The sequence below is a fragment of the Adiantum capillus-veneris genome, chromosome 9, assembly GCF_014529385.1.
Source record: "Adiantum capillus-veneris isolate H3 chromosome 9, ASM1452938v2, whole genome shotgun sequence".
Classification (NCBI taxonomy): Eukaryota; Viridiplantae; Streptophyta; class Polypodiopsida; order Polypodiales; family Pteridaceae; genus Adiantum; species Adiantum capillus-veneris.
Genome location: NC_140939.1, coordinates 121318351 through 121339745, shown reverse-complemented (window position 1 = coordinate 121339745; position 21395 = coordinate 121318351). Strand labels below are relative to the sequence as shown.

The 21395-nt window shown below is 44.4% G+C and overlaps 1 protein-coding gene across 2 annotated transcripts in view; it reads right to left on the bottom strand.

Moving 5' to 3' along the window:
• LOC147451097 (E3 ubiquitin ligase BIG BROTHER-related-like) overlaps window positions 1-21395 on the bottom strand; it is a 62286-nt gene that overhangs the window by 24569 nt on the left and 16322 nt on the right. For both annotated transcript variants that reach the window (XM_086520058.1, XM_086520057.1), the window contains exons 3-5: window positions 9797-10091; window positions 9164-9201; window positions 9047-9088 (exon numbers count right to left, since the gene is read on the bottom strand). In XM_086520058.1, the coding sequence (XP_086376184.1) occupies window positions 9047-9088; window positions 9164-9201; window positions 9797-10091 (375 nt within the window). The remainder of the gene's footprint in view (window positions 1-9046; window positions 9089-9163; window positions 9202-9796; window positions 10092-21395) is intronic.

Below are 21395 nucleotides of genomic sequence, written 5' to 3'. Positions count from 1 at the left end.
CATAGATGTTCCTAGTACCACACAGAGAATCACAAATGCAAATCCCATATAGAGAAATTGATCATGGCACAGAGGATTCCAGCTTTGACTAAGAGATTGGCATAAACCACCTTCCTAGGGGAAGTGAGTCTCGGGCAGGCCAAACGAGCGCATTGATTCGATGCATCTATGACCTCGACGCAAAGATCCTAACCCTAAAACCCGATACTCACAAGAAGAAGTCTTGCACCCCACAGATGTTTGCAAAGAAGAAGGCAAAGTATTATAGGCAAGGCAAATGCTTTGGGTACATACAGACAACGCACATCATCAAAAGGAGAACACTGAACACAAACTAGTATCATCAAAAGTGGTAGAGGAGTGAGCAAAGAAAGGGAAAATTAAAGCCGCACTTGTTCTAAATTTTATGGGGACGCTTGAAGGTCACACTTATACCAACATTGAGCTTTGCAGGACATTGTGCAAGGTGCATAAAACCAGCCTATAGACTTACTAAAGGGAGGTAACACTTTAGCTTTCACCCAGAACTATGTCGTCTAAACACGGGATTTTGTACCAGCTGAGAAAACACATCCGTAGTAGCAACCAACAGTGTCATGAACGCATCCTCGTTAGGTTGCCTAGTCATAAGCCCTTGAACTTGCGGAGCATTCACATCAACAAAGGGTACAGACAGTGGTGGCCGTGAACTCTTGCCAGCCTCGAACACTGGAGGAACAGTCTATCTGTCCTATGAAGAGAAACCCTCTTCCTTGCTGTCATTTTTCCTATCAGCCATAGTGTAATTCCAAGTTCTTGTGTTTATGTCTTCGCCAAAAATCAACCAAGGCTCATTCCTCGAGGAAAAAGTGATTCTGTCCCGGACACGAAACCATGAAACCGGCTCATAGACTCACTAAAGGGCGGTAGACTTTAGCTTTCACCCACTCTTTGCAGTGATTAAGTTTACCTATATCTCACAACACAGGGGAACTTCACGAATTAACTTGAGACTGGAATTCAACACTTCAAATAAAGCACGACTTCGCACCTAGAGTGCTCCCAAGTAGACAGTGACACCGTGTTGGTCCCAATGGTTGGCGCCCCTCTCTGTAAACTTTGGAGAGAACTTGTAAACTCCTACGTGTTGTCCCACTTTTATTGGGCTGAAAATGGCCTACTCTAGCCCAATTTTGGTAGCATAACAACTGTAGAAGGCTTCACAGACAAAATCCCCATGCAATAGGTGACTTTCCCGGCACATTAGAGCACTTTCCTAAACCTGGTGAGAAATTACAGCACGCTGAATTCTCTGTTTTCGGCTTCTAAAATGCACCGGATCACCTATACGACGACTCCCTAGCTTCCCCGAAGCTCCTAGGACTCTTAGGCAACAAAACGGCCAAAACCCTAAACCTGCAAAAATACACAGCAGGCTTTGATTTTCTGTTTTGGGCGTGTGCCGGTCGCATCCGTAGCAAGCCCTTGAGCTCCCACACCTTTAGGCTAGTTGACGTTTAATTTGGACGAGATTTCTTGCGAGAACTCTCTCCGAATCAACATGTTCCTGCGGGGGATTAGCAATTAGCTAATCAGGTACATGTACAAGAGGCTCTTGCCTCGACAATCGCACATAAACCCACAAAATTGTACATATAGATGAGTAGCCCTTAAGTTGGGCACCACGTTTTAGTATCCAATAGGGGAGAGAGGTGCACGAGAGCGGAATCATCGTGCTACATAGAACAGAGGAGAAGGCAAGCTTTCCATCAAAGCTGTAGACCTGCACCCACTACTCACACACACACTGTAAGCTCACAATGGAGTTCAAAATCAGCCCCCAGCAGCCCAAATCGATTATGGGCGCCCCCTCCTAGCTGAGGTGTACCAAAGTTGCCAAGTGTCTGGTTTGCCCTTTTGAGTTAGAAAAGTCCTCGTATCCCACCAACTTATGAAGTGTCGCCTGGGGCCTAATTGACTTTGAACTGAGCCTAGCCACCCTTCTAGGATTTCAATGCCGATTGGCCCGGGCCAACTCGTGGCGACCTAGCCTTCACTCGTGCAGGTGAAACTCTCGGCCATCGACCATTTCACACTGGCCATACAATATCCGCCCATTTGTAAAATAAAAAAGAGGGTCCCAAAAATTAAATACAAATCAAGGAAAAGAAACCAACAACTAAAGTTAGTGGTTGTCACAACCTCGTGACAATAGATGAGAAGTGTTAGCTCCAGCATCATCCCCCTCTTGAGCATGTGTCATAACCTTTGACCTTTGCTCTAGTGAGATTATTTGAGTTGGGGAATACGTGGGCAACAACTAAAGTTAGTGGTTGCCACAACCTCGTGACAATAGATGAGAAGTGTTAGCTCTAGCATCATCCCCCTCTTGAGCATGTGTCATAACCTTTGACCTTTGCTCTAGTGAGATTATTTGAGTTGGGGAATACGTGGGTTGTAAATCAATTGCTTCAAGGTAAAGCTGCAATACATTTGGTGATTGTTCACTGTTTTTCATCCATTTTGCATCCATAGGTGGAGAGTTCTTGAACTTCACCAAATAACGTCTTGCAACTTTTCCCTTACCTTCTCTTTCTTTATGTGCCAAAATATGCTCAGATATCAAGAATCTCAAGAAGTTTCAGAACTTCACTTTGATCTTCGACTAGCATATCCTCCAGCACATCTTTCACAAAAGGTCTTAGAAGACTCGCATAAAATGCATTATGAATCTTCCAATTGTCTTGCAAGCAACATCGTTGATCTTGTCAACTACTTGAAAAGGCCCATACTAGCACACAGTAAGCTTTGGTAACAACCTTTCTTTGCCCTTCATCTTCTTTAATCTTGCCTTTTCAAATCACAATAGAACCCAATCACCAAGTGAAACACGAGTTCATGTCGATGACGATAAGTAGCCCTTTTTTGCTTTGCCCAAGTCCAAGGCAAGCTTAATTTTCTTATACATTTCATCCATATTTTCAACATATTGATCTGCTTCAAAAATCTTATCTTTTGTATAAAAATTGGAGGAACCTTTTTGCTTATCTCGAATAGGCAATGGTTGTAAAAACCTTGGTGCTTTTTGCATGTCAAACTTGACCTTTTAGCAAATTTTGCGTGCTCGCACAAAGGCGTCCACATCTCTCCTCCACGTAGGCTAGTAGAAGAATATCTCAACCGCTTTCACAGTTGCATCTATACCACGATGCCCTACATATAGTGGGACATGACTTTCTACTATAGCCTTAGAAGTTAGGTCCCAATGGCCTAGTGACACATAGTCTGCCATCTAACAGATAGTGTTTATGGTATTCTTTATCGAGTAACTATTCAAAGATCCATGCAAAATCTTCATCATTAGGATATTGTTCCTTAATATCATCAAGCTCATGATGATAAGGAATCAACACAGCTGAAATTTGTGGCCTTTTTGATGCATCAGCCACAACATTCATTTTACCTTTCACATGCAGTTTGAGAGTGAAACATAGATAAAATGATTCAGCATCACATATGCTTTTCAAATAACTTTGACTGAGTCAAGAAGTATCGCAAAGTCTGATGATTTGTTTGGATAACAAAATCAACACCTAGCAGGTAGTGTTTCCAACTTGAAAGAGCATGAATCACAGCTTTTCTGTTCCTTACATAATTCTGTTTTCATAGGCTACTACCCGGCCATCTTGCATTAGTATTGCACCAATGCTATTGCCACAAGCATCACTTTGGACCACGAATGACTTTCTAAGAACTAGTAAAACGAGTATTGGATCCATAGTCATCTTTTCGTTCAAAACATTAAAAGTCAAAATCTCTTTTTGAGTCCATTTGCAAGTGACCTCTTTCATTTGTAAAGCATGTACGGGTGAAGCAATCGGGTAAAATTACGAATAAACCTTCTATAGTAGGACCTTTCTCGGATTATGTCTTACTACAGACGGTTCATTCGGTAGTTTGTAGAGATTGCTTCACCGCTCCGGAAGGGGTTCCTTTCACTTCAGGACCTTCACAAATTACAGCTTCTGAGCGGTAGAAACACAATTTGACTACAACTCAGTATTGGAGTTACCAGATCTGCAAAATTCTTTTCAGGTTTATTCTGATGCTTGTGGCAGCACTCTAGGAGCCATATTGATGCAAGTGGCCATGTCATAGCTTATGAGAGCAAGTTGTTGTCTATGCCAAAGAGGATTGCACGGATCATCAAAGTTTATACTTCTTATCCCAAAACAAGCTTTCTAAGAAGCATATGAGATGGGGAACCATATGGTCACGGTGCCAATGCCGGATAGTATATCTAAAAAAAGAGAAGAATGTAGTGGCCGACGCATTGTCTCACACGCTATAGATATCCACTATCGTTTCAGTTCATCACCGTGACTTCTGGCGTAATATGCTACAAACTGAAATTTGGATACGAGCTTCAGTAGGGAACAGAGTGACGAGGCAAATTCACGATATTCTCTCAAAGAAGGAATTTTGTTGGGAAAGACTATGTTGTGTGTTACTCGTATGAGGTTGTCACGTGCACATGGCTCTATGTGCCCCATGGACATGCTTCATCGACTTCCAAAGCCAATTATGTACCTATCCCTAGATAGGAGAGTCTAGAATCCTAGCAGGATTAGTACCGGCAATTTTGTGAACCTGTTTGTAGGACCTACATGTCCAAACGAGTCCATTCAAATGATTTATTTTTAAACTCTCTTCCAAATTTACCCTACCTAAGCCTTATGGGTTAAAAAGCAGTATTTTTCCCTCTAAAGGGAGTAGCTCAGCCAGCATTTTAGGACAGTCTCAACTAGCGCCAGATCAGTCCTGGCGTTTTGCTTCACTTCGGAAGCCACCAGACAAACCAGAAAATCAGCCCAGCCTTTTTTCAGTTTTCAGCCCATTCCCTTGCCGAAGTGCGGTGAATCCATTAACGCTAATCCCCCTGTTGCAGCCCGGTACTTCAACAGCCCATTGAGCCTCTTCTTTGTCATTCCCTTGCCGCATCGAGTGCTCACATTGCAGTCCATCATCGGCTCCATCATCACCTGCGTTTTCAGCCCTGCTTTGCCCGACGGATCAGCTGCATTTTTGCAACCAGATCTGGGTTTTTGCTGCAAGCTTCAGCCCTTGATTCCTCTCACATTGGGAGCACAAATCAGCCCCAGATCTACCTCTAGGTGGCCATCAGCAACCCCTTATCGAGATGGATCCAGAGGTGCATCAAATCAGCCCCGGAGGTGCTTCATTTTAAGGAGTTACCACGCGACATTCCCCATTCAAGTCACTAGAGTCTGCATTGAGGTATTGCATGTGTGTGCATTGCATTTACACAATCAAAATCAAATAGCACATTGGCAATGGTATGGGGGTCCCTTGAGAGAGTTGGTGGAGACCCCATCGGGTCTCTCTCTCATGGTATTTAATACCACCCCACAGTGGATCAGGAGATCAGCGCCAGCATTCACATACGGCCAGGAGACTGTGGAATATACCGAGGCGTACACTTACCTCGGAGTGGTTTTTAGTGGGCCAGCATTTTCATTGAGGAGGGCAGCAGACACTAGACTGACCAGAGCCCATGCAGCATTGGGTAGATTGGAAAGGATGTGTTCACAGGTTCAGTTTAAGGAGCCTCGGACGAAGCTCTGGCTCTTTGACACTCTGGTGGCTTCTGCATTGCTTTATGGAGCTGAGATTTGGGGACCTTCATTAGATCATCACGGGAGGACAGGCCGCAGTGATGGATGGGGGGACATGGAGAAGCCTCTGGTCTCTATGATCTCGCGGCTCATTAGGCCTCCGTACCACGTGCTATTGTTCGAGCAGAGCTAGCTGCCCCCCCACTAGTGGTTGAGGCACTCACTAGATCGGTCTCCTTCATACACCACATGTGGGAACTTCCCAGAGACAGATATGCCCGCCTTGCACTTGAGTCCTCTGGACAGTTAGCCATGCAGGGAGATACAGCATGCTGGTATGGGGAGATGACATCATGGTTTCAGGCGCATGGGTTCAGCATAGACAGATTGCCTCCCTTCCAGTACTCACTGGATGCACCCTCTCTGACTCTTACACAGTCCGAGATCACCGGGCTCATCCGCCAGGACTTGACTCAGCTAGACATCAGGAGAACATGGATACAACCAGCACAGGAGCTGGGCACGAAGATGGCTTTCTACAGAGAGCATCTCCTCCAGCTTACGGTTGATGGTTACATGGACACCCACTTGTCTCATGGGATACGATGCGCTATCGGCCAGATACGTACATCTTCACACCAGCTGCGGATCGAGATTGGGAGATACATCGGAGTACCAGCAAAGGCTAGGACATGCCCCCTGTGTGACATCGAGCCTGAGACAGAGTTGCACTACACATGCCACTGCCCCGTCTACTACGAGATACGAGGCCGCTTCCATTGCTTGTTCAGAGAGGGCTTTGGACCATTCTCCAGAGTCATGCAGTACGAGGATCAAAGATGCTTGGGTTTGTTTTTGCTCGAGCTACGCAGACACAGAGAGAGCCTGATGAGAGGAGAGGCTAGCCAGTCCCAGAGACAGATCACAGATTTCTTTAGAGCTGCCACTGGACACCCGAAGGAGTTACTACCACAGCAGAGCTCGTCGCCTCACACGAGAGGCACACTGATCGACCGAGCGACTGAGCTGGGAAGATCCAGACGCCCACGACTGCGGAGGACTACACAGCATCGGCGGAGGCTGCATCAGAGGATTCGGATCACTTTGGCTCGACATGCACGACGCCCGGTCAGACTACTAACCATGGAGGAGATTGATGAGATCCGCCAGCGACCGATGCTGGATCTCTTGTGATCTAGCTATCCCAGCTAGCTGCTTAGTTCACACCTAGTAGTTTAGGATTCCATAGTATTTTATTGTGACATTTGGCATTTCATTTTTGTCATACTCTGACTTTGTATCAGATCCACCACATTGTAACTTTCTGGTCTCATAGGTCACTTTGGCCTTTTGAAGACGTTAATATAACATTTCATTTCATTTCATTTCTCTCTCTCTCTCTCTCTCTCTCTCTCTCTCTCTCTCTCTCTCTCTCTCTCTCTCTCTCTCTCTCTCTCTCTCTCTCTCTCTCTCTCTCTCTCTCTCTCTCTCTCTCTTGATGCACCATCTTTGGCTCTTACACGGATGGAGATTACTAGACTCATTCGGCATGATCTTATCCAGCTTGATACTAGGAGGACATGGATAGAGCCATCACGGGACTTGGGTACGAAGAGGGCTTTCTATAGAGAGCATCTTCTCCAACTCACGACAGATGGATTTGTCACACGGCCCAATTACATGGACACACATCTATCTCAAGGGTTACAATGTGCCATTGGCCAGATACGCACATCTTCACACCAGCTTGGGATTGAGACAGGTAGATTCAGAGGCATACCAGTAGACAGTAGGATATGTCAGTTATGCCACGCAGAGCCAGAGACAGAGTTTCACTACATATGTCATTGCACAGTCTACTATGAGATACGGGGACGCTTTCACTGTTTATTCAGAGATGGTTTTGACTCGTTAGATAGAGTCATGAGATATCAGGATCAGAGATGTCTCGGATTATTTCTACTTGAGATACAGAGACATAGAGACTCTCTATTGAGAGGACATAGGCAGAGAGTCCCAAAGACGCATCTCAGATTTCTTCAATCTGAGCACCATAGAAGCAGAGGGGCCACCACCCCCCCCCCCCCCCCGGGCTCGGCTCCCACCCATACACACACCAGTGGTACTCTCATTGACTGAGCTATAGATTTGGGGAGATCGAGACGACCACGACTGAGGAGGGGAGCCACGCAACACCGACAGAGACTGCGGCAGAGGATCCACAGGATTCTAGCGCGACACCCAGAGTGTCGATCAGGATAGGCTTCATGTTACTGCTATATTGTATCATGGTGACACTTATCCCCACTTTGTACCTTTGTGGCATTATACCAGTGCTCAGCTTACCAGCCACACATAGGAGTCGGTAGCACTCCTATCTCAGTTTCTAGTTTGTAGTTTTCTTTGTTTGTACCCAGACTTGGTACTAGACTCACCATTGTAATCAATTTGGTCTAATAGGTCATTTTGGCCTTTTGTAGACGTTAATATATCATTTCATTTCTCTCTCTCTCTCTCTCTCTCTCTCTCTCTCTCTCTCTCTCTCTCTCTCTCTCTCTCTCTCTCTCTCTCTCTCTCTCGATTCAGATCACTTTGACCCGAAATGCACGACGCCCGGTCACACTACTGAACATGGAGGAGATTGATGAGGTCCGCCAGCGACCGATGCTGGATCTCTTGTGATTTAGCTCTTTCTAAGGATACATTCACACTGTGTTGTCTTAGCCCCGCACTCACTTCACTCCCTACCCATATCCTACACAAGCTGAGCTAGCTGCTTAGCTCACGTCTAGCAGCTTAGGATTCAATAGTATTTTTATTTTGTTACTCAGACATTGTATCAGATCCACCACATTGTAACTTTCTGGTCTCATAGATCACTTTGGCCTTTTGAAGACGTTAATATAACATTTCATTTCATTACTCTCCAGCTGACCAGTTGGCCAAGCTGTTTGTCTCACACATTTTTCGGTTGCATGGGATGCCTACATCTATTGTCTCAGACAGTGATCGCCGGTTCATCAGTTTGTTTTAGAGAACAGTGTGTGAGGATGTGGGCACTACGCTCCAATTCTCATTGACGTTTCATCCACACGAATAGATGTATCCATTCTTGACCTCTGCAACGCTCTGGCAGAGACGTGATTTTCGCTGGACAGCAGCATTTTCATCCCCAAGCAGGTGTTTTCTCGGTGTACACGCTGTGGGTGGCGCGCACAACATCTAGCATGTTAACTTTACCCTGATTCATAGTTCAAAACTGAATTTCCTTGCAAACCCAAAAAAGTATTACCTCCCATTGGGCTACAAAAGCTTTGGGATTTACCGTCTAATCCCTGTCACATTACAACATCTACATAACAGAATATAATACCTGAAAACCTTCAAAAATGAACCTGTTAACTGAACATGAGAAATATTTGAAGTTGTACCTCATAGGACATGTTATCTGGATCAACATCCTGCCATGCATCCTACATAAACCAGAACAATAATCACATAATATTCTAAAAAAGCTCAATGAGATCAAGCACCAAGTTGAGTCAGACCTGAGACTGATTGCTTTGATCCTCATCTTCTCCATCAGCTGTACCATTATAACGCTATGTTATCATACATCCAAGGAGAGAAAATTTGACATGTTGGCTACCAAAAGAGATCAGAAACTTAGCGTAGCCTAGAAGCAAATTAGTACCATGATCATACATTTACAGAAATTGTTTACCTTCACATTATCTTACGTTTTCATCTTGGCTAAAGGACACCTTTACAAACACTCAGGCAGGCAAACATGGTTTGAGCAGTCAGCTGTAGTGACCCCTCATTATTTAAGTTTTTTCGGCAGTCAGTATGAAAAGTGAAACAGACAACAAATCTTCTTTATGTCACCTTTCCTGGTCATCACATGCTCTCACCACAAAGCTCGAACATTCAAGATGGCTATGGCAAGAGATTTGGAAATAAGCATAACAAGGAAAAGACTACACTAGTCGAATCAGAGTTGTATGAAACAATGGTGAAGTCTCTCTTAATGAGAAATATTAGAGGAGAAGTATGAAATATGGCCAACGTGCACGCATAATTGCTCTTGTTTGAATGTGCTTATGATAAATGGCGGCTTCGTATAAAACTTAAAGGCCAAAGATCAAATCACGCATATTGCACTAAAGCTAAGCACGTACATTCTTCCACGCCCACAAGGCCCATCATGTAAACTGTGGCATCACGATGCTCTGCCTCTTGTAAAGCTCTGGCAAATGCCTCGTCATTTTCATAAAGAGACCCGTCTATTTCCCCCACCTGTGCTTCCACACTATCTTCATCGTCTTCGTGCGGTTGTACACAAGGCAACTCATCAACCTCATCCTGTTCCTCTACCTCCTCATCATGAGCATAATCATAGTCAAAGCTGCCACTGCCCAACTGATCATATTCGCTACCATCAGCGCTCATATGTAAAAGTAGGTATGCATGTTCCTGTAGAACTTGTAAGAAAACACAGACACAAGATAAGGTAAATATCTGCAATTCACAAAAGACGATACCTTAATTGAGATTGTACAGATGAATCAAGCTCAAATAGCCCAGTCTCCAAAATTCCAACAATTCTAGTCAGACAAAGGCACTGGAAGCAGAAGCCCGGATCATGTACAAGTTTAAATGTAGATTAATACTTTGTCATCAACCCATGACATTAGGACAAAAAAGCACAACTTTGAATACATTATGTTCAGTACCCTAGTGTCTAAGAGAATTTTGGCTTTCGAGAACAGATATGAATCGCCTTGGATGATCAGGACAAGGCTTGAATCTATGTTGATTGCAAATTGTAGGGAACCTCGTACCACCAGTCATTCTTAGCTTGCCACTGGACAAGTAAAATGCACCAACCTCAATACACTCTTCTTATGCACATTTGAACTGACAATAACCTTTCATATTCTTAAAGAAGAGCAGCAAAGCAGTACACACACCAGTGTTCTAGGTAAGGCTGGTCCTTACTATTTTCTAATCAAGATTGACACATTCTGGGACCCCTCAACTTGGAAAGGGGAACCATGCCTGGTGTTATTCAGAATTTGGTTCACATGCTTGTATCAGGTTCTCTTGCTATGAAACTGGAGGTTGGAACCTCCATGAAGCCTCCATAATGAAAGTCGTCTTGAATTTCAGGAAGTCCCCCAACCCCCTCCTTTCCCTAATAGAAAAGGGGAAGAGGGTAAGTTCGATTTGTCAACCCCCATGCTTCCCATGGCCCTATTCAGATATCTATATTTCACCAGATGATGATGTTGACAAGCTGTATGGACAGCTTTACGGATGATTGAACAGGCTATAAGGACAGGTTGCTATTATGTCATCTTGGGCTAAATTTTGACAGGAATAATCAAGGATGATACGCTTCTTTCATGAGGGGGTACAGACACTTTATAGACAGGCAATACACTTCAATTGTTAACCCTCCGCCTGCAAGAGACGAGGACCAGAATTCCACTCAAAAATGCGTTGGCACCCTTGTATGTACTTTGTCAAACGCATTCTACAGACAAACATGTTAAGCAAAGACAAAATATGTCGCCAAATCACCGCATGAGGACAGTTGGAAGAGAGAAAATTTCCTCTGCCATGATAAGTTATCTGCACATCTGGGAATCTCTCCAACCAAAATAGAAGATCCTAAAAAAGAGGTGAGCTCCTCAATATGTTTGATGCCACTAGCCTGACCTTGACTAGTATTCTACCTCAAATTCTTGTGGCTCTTGTGACTTTCTGTTGCTCTGGTTTCTGTAGTAAAAAGACACGTGCTTAACCCCAAGCATGTCAACACCTCTAGGATTCTGCTTCCACACTTCAAAAACTACACCATGACGACTCGAGTGACCATTCTGCTTTAGAGATGGCATTGTTGATTCTATCTTTATCAACCATTGTTTCTCTTCTGTAGTCTTATCACGCCTGCATGAGCTTAGAGCTGAGCTCGTAGCTTGAGGCAAGATCATCTCTTCTAACAATATGGCTTCTCTACTCTTTCCCAGCTTGCTCTCATTGACATGTAATGGTAGGAGTTCTTATCTGCAATTCCTCACATTGATTTTTCCTCTTACATGACAAATCTTTGAATGTTTTCAACAGTGTTTTTCACCTTGCTGCCATGTATCGTCCTCATCCCTCATGGTATAGGTACCAAGACAAGAAGCATTGGATAGGTTCTCTCTCATTTGAGCACCAAGGTCAAAAAAACATGGTGGCTAGAATTAAAAAAAAGCATCTCGGTTGTTGGGGGAGCGGGGGGGGGGGGGGGGGGGGGGGGGGGGGGGGGGGGGGATGCCGAGAACTACAAAATACAAAGTGGCACATGTAGTGCCAAGCAATGTCAAGGATGTAAATGAGTAGTAGCATTGCACAAATCAGCAAAAGCACTTTTGGCACCAAACAATGTGGTTTGAACAATGATCAAGCTTCCAATTTTACCCCCTCACAATTTCACAGCTTGATTTGAAGAACACCACCTGTACGTTACCCTCACATAGTCACCATCAATCAAGGACGGAGCCATCAAAAACTCACATTCATCATGTCAACTAGTGGGAAGAACTACAACAAAGAAACTCACAAAGCAAGCCTCGAAACTGCATCATCCAACCTTCAAGAGAGAGTGCAAAGCGCCTCAAATCCACTCGATCTTGGAGCCCCCATCACTATTTACGGGCATTCAATGTGAAGTAAACGAGTTACGTAATCTTTATGAAGCATCTCAAGCCCAATCATCACCATAGAAGTAGGGAAAGAAAGACTTGGCATTCCCATCAGAGAAATTGCAAGCAGGTTGTCATTTGGCAACTCTACATCACTCCACGAAAAGATTACATGGCTTGTATAACACCGTGAAACCTCCCACATCTCGCCTTGGTTCATACCATAAAACCCTAAAAACTAAAAACGACGCCCAATTTGACCTTTTCCGGCCAGCACTTGCAAAGAGAGTTTTAAGGGGACGTGCAAAATATATTGTACATCATGAAGTTTTGTGTACCAAAACACAGAAACGCGCCAAGCAACACATCAACCCTGAGTTTTGCTCATTTAAATCAGCATCACTGCAAAAGATTTTCAGCCTCAAAACATTTTACCCCTAACATAGGCTGTTTCAACCCAAAACGTTTCAGCCTTGGTGATTGACTTGGTGAAAATTGAAACCCAATCAAAATGCCTACATATACAAGACATACATGTGAGTATACATGCATCCATGCATGCTTTTTTCATACTAGTATTGGTGAAATTTGAAATGCCAGATTGAAACAAGACATACATGCAAGTATGCATATATCCATGCGTGCTTTCATCTACATAGATATATTCAGTGTAAGTTTCATTTCAATTAACATCTTTCAGCTTTCAAGCTTGCAAAGGTAGCATGCAACATGGAATGGACTTACAAGGTAACTGACAAGCAAGTCAACATGTTCCAAGTTCATAGTGGATTACTACCAATAGCCTACTAATAGCAACTAAAGAAATAATCTAGAGAGAGAGAGAGAGGGGGTTATGAAATGCTTTAAAGTTTAATAGTTTCTCTAGAGTTGGTTGTTTGTATAAAGGAAGCTAGCTAAGACCTAATACGAAGGCCTACTACTTATTTTTTATAAGTCTTTTTTTCTCTGTTTCATGTGTTTCATCTGTAGGTGTTTCATTAACCAAGTGAATCATTTTGGTCGTTTCAAACGTTTCTAGTCTTAGGGCGAGTGAAATGCGCTTCGCTCATGTTTACATCAAAACATAAGCATTACCCCATCACTATACACGGGAGTATACAAAGACCAACAAAAATAGATGGGTATTATGATCTGTATCGGGTTTCAAAGAATTGCAAGTAGTAAAAGAAACTTTCTACATTGATAGCAGTGTGGAATTACTATGAGGAGCTCCAACAAAACCTGCAATTTCTAAACTCCAAATCAGCCCAAAAAACTAAATTTTAGCATCCTTTAAGGTACACTTTGCAAATTGAAGGTATCTCCATGCGCACACTGCGTCAATCCGGTGTATGTAATATGGTACGCTCTCAAATAGAAAGTACCTAAAGTGCAACAAGCTTCCCTATTCTAAGTAAACCTAATGATCTAAAACTGAAATGAATCTGAGAATATTAATACTTCATTCATTCCCAAACACATGACCCTCAGTCCAAGCTTAATGTATGTCTCTTTGGAAAACACCATAGGAATTGAAAAGTTGCGCACATTTCAACATGGAATCTACACAACATCTGTCAAGTGAGAGTGCAGGAATCCATTTTGTTCTTTGATTTTGGTCCTCATGTGTCTCTCTTGCAATAGTAAGGCTCCAAGAAACCCTAATTTACTCTATCCTAAGCCTTCTCAAAATCAAGAAGCATGAATGTTATAGCTGATCTATCTGCAAGCCCATTCAATTGCCTCATAGAAGGTAAAGATGTTATCCACAATACATCAATCCTTCAAAAAACTTATTTGTGAAGCATGGATGAGATCCGGTATAAAGGGTTTCAAGCCCATACTGATCATGCGAGCAAAGATCTTACACACGGAAGACATGAGAGTAATCGGTCTCCACTGTCGAAGGGACAATGTATCTCCACCTTTCGGTATAAGAGAAATAAGTCCCGAACACATAGAGGCAGGCATCTCTCTTGTGTCAAATATGTGTTGTAAACTTGAAAGAATCAGAACTGCAAAAAGAACTCTCTGGTCAACCCATCCTCTCCAAAACAAGAGGCAACATGCCAATCATCACGTCAAGCATCTCCTGCATAGAGAAGGGGGCTAGTAACATATGGCACATAGTCTTTGTACCCACACGCTATACATGAGGCAAACCTCTTCTCTGGCATCCAGAATATTATCAGCAATCTGATCACCAAAAAACAAAAGAAAAAAATGAGGCTATGTCAAGGACCTTATCAGGATCCGTGTGTAACCTATATGCAAAATCAAGTAAGGCTCTAATAGAAGTCCCCTTGGGACGCTCTCCAAAGTGTGCAAAGAAATCCTTATTCATCCTATCCGCTTTGGATATCCATGTCGAGACCGAAGCATGATAGGCGAATTCGAAATTCTCGGTCTAATTGTGACTAAGTGCCTCTCGGATGTCAACCTCACGCTCACCCAAGAACTCTCTCCTTGAAACTCCTCGAGCTGCCGGTGTATACAACTCAAACGGTCATGTAACTCACGTTCCCTATGGAACAAGCCTTGTTGCCGCTTTGCAGCTTTTTGTTTGCGAGCCTCAGAAGACATTCTGATGCGTGTAGCCAGATGGGACGCGGGGTCTGCAAAACCAGTGCATGTCCAAACATTGAATAATAAATTGAGGCAATGAAGCATCCTCTAACACCGTCGAGTATGTCGATCCTCGTCTAGGCACAGAGGAAGTCTGGAATCTCATGCAAAGAAATTGGGGCATGATCAGAGAGCATTGTGCCAAGCCAAATCATAATTGTCCCATCATGACACGTTGCCCATGTGCCCACGTAAATGTCAAAGGTGGTAGCGGAAGATGCAACGAAGACAAGAACTGGCTCCTGATCCGGTGGGTACCTCGACTCAGATCTAGAACACCTGCAATGCCAAACACATGAACAAGGCACACCTATGGAGAAGAGAGATAACTGAGGTAGAGATAGACAGGACATCTGAGCATGTGTGTGTGTGTGTGTGTGAGAGAGAGAGAGAGAGAGAGAGAGAGAGAGAGAGAGAGAGAGAGAGAGATTTGGGAAAGGCTCCCCATGCTGATAACAGTTTGCTCATACAAGTGACCAAGGGTGGTCTGGAATAGAACTGACATGCCCAATGGATAGACCCGAGGCACACGAGACCACTGACACGGTCTCCACATGTGCATCACCTCCAACATGCTCTGAGAGCATAGATCTGGTGCATCTCCTCCTAGCTAGACCTAGATGTAGATCAAGATCTCGGTCAAGGAAACCGACAACTTCATGGCACAAAGCCTGTGAAGGGCTGCCCTCAGGAGGTACAACACCGTGGACATGATCTCTGAGCGCTGCATCTGCTGCCCACCAAAAACGTTGGGGCTGATCTGCTGAGCAAGAAAACATTGGCTCATCACATGCCAAAACGCTGGCTGATATGGAGGAGAAATGCTTGGTGCTCTACCTCTGCACCAAGCCCCTCTCGGGCACCCAAGGGAGGGTGCCCCCCTCTAGGCACAGCTACTATGTCCTAGTGACCGACGACTCCCCCACCAAGCGGTCCATATATAGGACCATCCAGAAGCTGCCCGACCCAGCCCTCAGTCCTCACGACCTAGAAAAGGGAGGAAAAATGGGGAAGGGCAGCAGATGCCTATGGGAAGCTCGGGGGGGGGGGGGGGGGGATATAGCACAAGGCTAGGGAATAATATTCCCAGCCTGCAGGAGCACAAATCGCCATGGAGCAAAGCCCAAAACCAAAGCTAAACATGGCTAGACACGACTCGACATGAGAAACCTACCTCACACTGGCCAGGCAATGCCACAAAACAGCTCTCACTCCCTAGCACCTGTCATTGGGAGAAACTGGGACCGACTGGATGAATCCGGAGAGATGCCCGAACTCTATCTAATCACTCTAGCAGATGACCTGATTGCCTTCTAAAACCCCACAAAATTTGCAATGACTATGGAAAGCAAGCCACATAGGAACTATGCTAGGCATCTATACCAAAAACTACAAAATTATATCTATTCCAAGCATCTCTCTCACATGGTGCTACATATGGTAAAGATGGAGGCTGAACTGCTCACTAGTCCTGAGTGGTCTCTACATTGTTAAAATCACCGCCAACAACCCGCAAATCCATAGTTGGCAATATATTTACAATCTACTACCAAAACTCGGCTCTCTCTTGACCTGAAGTGGGGACATTGATGCATATCACACCAACTAGAGAATCATCAATCTCTAGAGTAATCCACACCACTGTACCATGTACCAAAGTACCATGGTCACGTACACAACGGCGCCAACAAGGTTCCACAAAAATGCATACACCACTGCTAGAATATTGTTGTCCAATCGCAATTTCCTAAAATGTATGAGAATCCCCAGGTACCAACTTGCCACATCTACGATAAGGATCGATACATAACTTGTGCTCCTACACAAGAAGAATATCCTCACCTAGATCTACATGCAAATCTCTACGAAGCCTAGGGCCCAAATAATAAATTCAATTAGGAGGAGGAGAAGGAGTTACCAACATGAAGATCATTGCTGGGTGGAGAAGACCTCCACTCTTTAACCTTTCACCTTTATTGATCTAGCATTCATGACCAATAAAATTGTCTTTTAATAAAACTACGTCTTATATACACTGGGGTGTCCTACACTAAGGCTATCATGATACTCGTAGAGAATCTTACACTTAATTCTTGATCACTTGGGACACATACTCTACCCTTGTAGAATAGATAGTCATCACCTATGGCAAAATTCTTCCACTTGAATCCATGATCGGATTTCCCGGCTAGAGAGAAATGGGCTTAGCTCTGGCAAGACACACGAGAGAATCAATTAAAATACTTCACAACTTTAGAACACTTAAAAATTGGAGTCGACACAGCCTGGCATAGTTCCCTGCCCAAAGGTATTGGCCCCAAAATCTGGCGCCCCAACCGTGGGACCTCTGCTCTCAGACACTGCGTCCAGATGCTCTGCAAAGTGAGGCCCCAAGGGCTCTACTTATTCTTACAAGGGATGCTCCAAAAGCAAAGCCCCAAACGCACTTAGTTCAAACGCAATAAATCCCAAAAGCATCTGGTCCAAAAACTAGCGTTGGGACTCTTGAAAAGCAACCAGCGTAATTTCCAAAAATCTGTACAGCCTGCACATCAACATTGTCAGTGCTTTTTATGGGAGTCCACTCAGCATGTCAGTGTAATTTGCGAAAAATCCGTACTGCTGTCCAGTTAGCTTTATTCAACTTCTTGTGTCCCTAAGGCCCTATCTACAGGAACCCATAAGTTGGAACAACTTATTAAATGTCTTCGGGCCTCCGGGTAGTCATGCAATGTTTGATTCATCCTTTCTGTTTGTTCGTCAGACTTGGGAGATGATCAGAGAATGACATACTCAACTTCGTCCAAAGGTGAAGCAAACACATCTCGCCAAATCGCCCAATGAACTTGGTATCTCGATCATTGACAATATTCTTCGGCAAACCATATAGCTTATAAAGTTGATCGACAAACAAAACCCACCAACTCATGGCTTTTTACTATCAACTTCATTGGTATAAATTTTGTCACTTTTGTGATTCGATCAACACAATCCAAACGGCATTGTTGCCACGACTAGTATTTGCCAAACCAACAATAAAATCCATAGAACTACTCTCTCACTTGGCATCAAGAATTTCACTTGGATGTAGCAGGCGAACTTTCCTAAGGGCTCTGCCTTATTGACCTAACACTGAGTGCATCTCTTCACATAGCTCTCTATATAAGAGTGCATCCTCATTGGCAAGACACAATCTCCGCAAAAGCACTCACACGTTTGTCCATCAAGCATTGGTATTCCCTTTGTGGTCTACCACAGTTGATAGTTTTAGGTCGAAAAGTCAAGTTTAGATCGCAATTTTGGTATGTACTTGGTGAAAGTTTGGCACTCCGTCACATTTTTCATTTGCACAGTCATTTAAGAAGCCTAGTTTTTTTCCAGTCACTCGACAATTAAAAGATGTGTCTATGATATTTTGTTTAAGGTGGTTTCAGGGAAATCCCCCAAAGGAGATTCTTAAAGAAGATGAACCCGAGATTGTAGACAAACTTGCAGACATGGAGCCGAAGCAGATCACTCTACACCGCTTTCGGCCGGCCCAAAGAAGCAAGCAATACAGACATTCTTGAAGTTCAAGTATCACAGGACGCCGCAGCAGAGTGGGCTGGGCTGGCGACGAGTTGTTGGCGGACTCTACGGAAGCCATACAGCTCGGTACCAATACCTCACCTTGAAAAGGGGGGGATATCATGTGCACATCTAACCCTATGTTCATGTGAACAAGCTGTAACTCCTATTTCTAGGGTTTAGGACAGCTTAGGTAGTGTTCTGGCAACCTTGTGAGCCTATACGCAGGATGTACATGTCTAGGCACTTAAAGTAGCTGCATACCCTCTGATTGCACAACCCATTAGTATTAGCATCAGAACCTAGCACCAAGCATAAGCATTTTCACCGCATGTGAACCATTTTCGAAACTCCACGAGAACCAACTCTTAACAGGACATTTTATTAATTAAATGACTCTTCAAATTCCAAATCGTGGGATTTGTAGCATGCTGCTCGACCCAGCCTGTAGACACCTATTTATGTAACCTTGAGGCACCAACATCAAGCAGAGGAGCAGTGAAGAAGAACTTCTCAAGTACCAGCAGTACCAAGCACCTCGTGATGGTCATCAACACCAACGTTTTCTCAGCCATAGCATCAGCATTTTCAGCCATCAAAACACCAGCATTCACTTCAGTCCTCAGCATTTTCAGCCTCATCATCGCCGTCAGTACCTCGTCACCGCAGCAATTCATCAGCGGTCAGATTTCAGCCCATAGACACCTCAGGTTTTCAGTTTTCAGCCCTCAGAACAGCCAGCGTTTTTCAGTTTTCAGTCATCGTCGGCATCAACGATAGCAAATCAGCCCTTAGCCTCGCCCCGCAATTCCCAGTCAGTAGCCATAGTGTTTTCAGATTTCAGCCCATTAGCCTCGCAGTCTCAGGATTTACATCCAGCGCCGTCGACGTCGTCGTCGTCAAGCATCTCAGCATTTAAAACCATTGCACCAGACTTTGTGCAATCTAAAGAAAATACCTCTCTAGCAATAGAGAGGGGGCCCCTTGAAGGGGATTTTGGGACCCCATCTAGTGTCGATCTTCTCTCTCTCTCTCTCTCTCTCTCTCTCTCTCTCTCTCTCTCTCTCTCAGTTTTCTATGTCTCTTTGTATTGGTCCATTGCACAATCTCTCATTAAGTTAAGGGGGGCTCTCTCTCCATTGATCACTCATCCTGAGCATACACCATCATCATTCACTTCCGATGCACATTACAACAAGCTACACTATGTTTTATCTCTGGGCGCCACCTCTCATGTGCTGACAATCGCACAGATAAGTGCTCTAAATGTAAGGGATTGGTCCACACATGCCCTTGCTATTAGTGTCATGAGTCTGTGGCAACTACTTTACTTGTTGATTTCTTTTGGGGGAAATTTTATTTGACTTGTTCTAAAGCACCCCTCTGGAAATGCCAATGCCCCAGTTGCATGGTGTGAGGCGGAAAATGAGAGTCTAGGCCGGACGGCCAGTGAGCACTAAAGTTGGACAAATGGATTAAGGTTAGCCACGGTGGGGTTGCGAGTGTAAATCACCTCATAGCTGGCCGGCATTGCATTTTTTTATGTGGTTCCAGTGGTGATTGATGGTCAGACAACCCGTGTGAGTGCCATGGAAGCATCTCCTAAAATTTAGGGAACTGCTATTCTAGACCTGAAAATGTGTTCGCGTCATTAGCTCTGGAATGACAAGGGGAACATTTTATTGCTGTGCTGCCAAGTCAACTGACGCACCAGTTGAGATATTTTTAGCCAAGTTGGCCAGAGTCGGAAACTGGGCGAGGTGTCACTCTGTGAGCATTTCTGCCACTCTGGGAGAGATAGGGCGAGCCTACAAGTGAAAGGGGGCGCAAATTTCAGCAGCGAGGTGGATTGCAACAGGTACAAGAGCTATGGAATGCTTGCTTACCCTCTTATGTACAGTGCGGTGCCAAGAGTGATGCCCTGTACGCTACGCACCGCTCTCTCTCTCCCCGACGAGCAGTTATGTTATGCCCCTCAAGTGGGCTTCTCATTTGACCAATGTAGAGCTTTGTGGATTTATGCTTCTGTGCCGAGGCAAGAGCCTCTGTGAGCAGGAAAGGGTGTAGCTAACCGCTACACCAAAGCAAGCACCAGTGAGGGTGATAACCTCACCACGCAAGTGCGTTTTCAGCGAAGTGTACACGCTGAATTTGGACTATTTTGCAGCAGTAGTGATTACAGGAGCATTGGGAACACTGCCCCACTGTTAGACAACAGTTCGAGGGCTGTTAGGGCTGAAAACAGAGAGAAAACCAGTAACTACAGCGTGCTGTAATTACTGTTTTTGCGCAGGAAACAGGGGGTTTATGCTACTGGAGACGAGTCAGAGCTTAGGAAATTGTCCACGGCAACTTTGGGGCCGTTATGCTGCCAAAATTTTGCCTGCACAGGTACCATCTTGCTGGATACACATAAAGGTCTCAAGGACTCTGGTTTTTGTAGTCTATTCCTCATTCCCGAAAGATAATAAAGAAATACCAAAAGGGGCGCCAACTTTTGGGGCCTACAGGTGTCACTGTCTGTTTGGGAGCATTCTAGCTTCCTGGCCGTGCTTTTGTTTTGAAGTGTAATTCCAGTCTCAATTACACGCTCCTTTTAAGTCATTGCTTTGTGTCGTAAAGTAAGTGTTAAAGAATCACGTGAAAGGTGAAGCCCACTGCCCCACGGGCCGGTTTCATGGTTCCGTCACCGGGACAAGATCACTTTTTCCTCAAGAAGAGAGCCTTGGTTGGAAATTCCTATGGTCTTCGAGATTGGCGAGACAGGCCACCTCAATCTGTACCTCATGTTGATGTGAATTTCCCTCCAGTAGTACAGGGCTTTACGACTGGGCTACTTGAGGATGACGCGTTCAGGACTCAATTAGTTGCTGCGGTGAATGTCTTTTTGCAA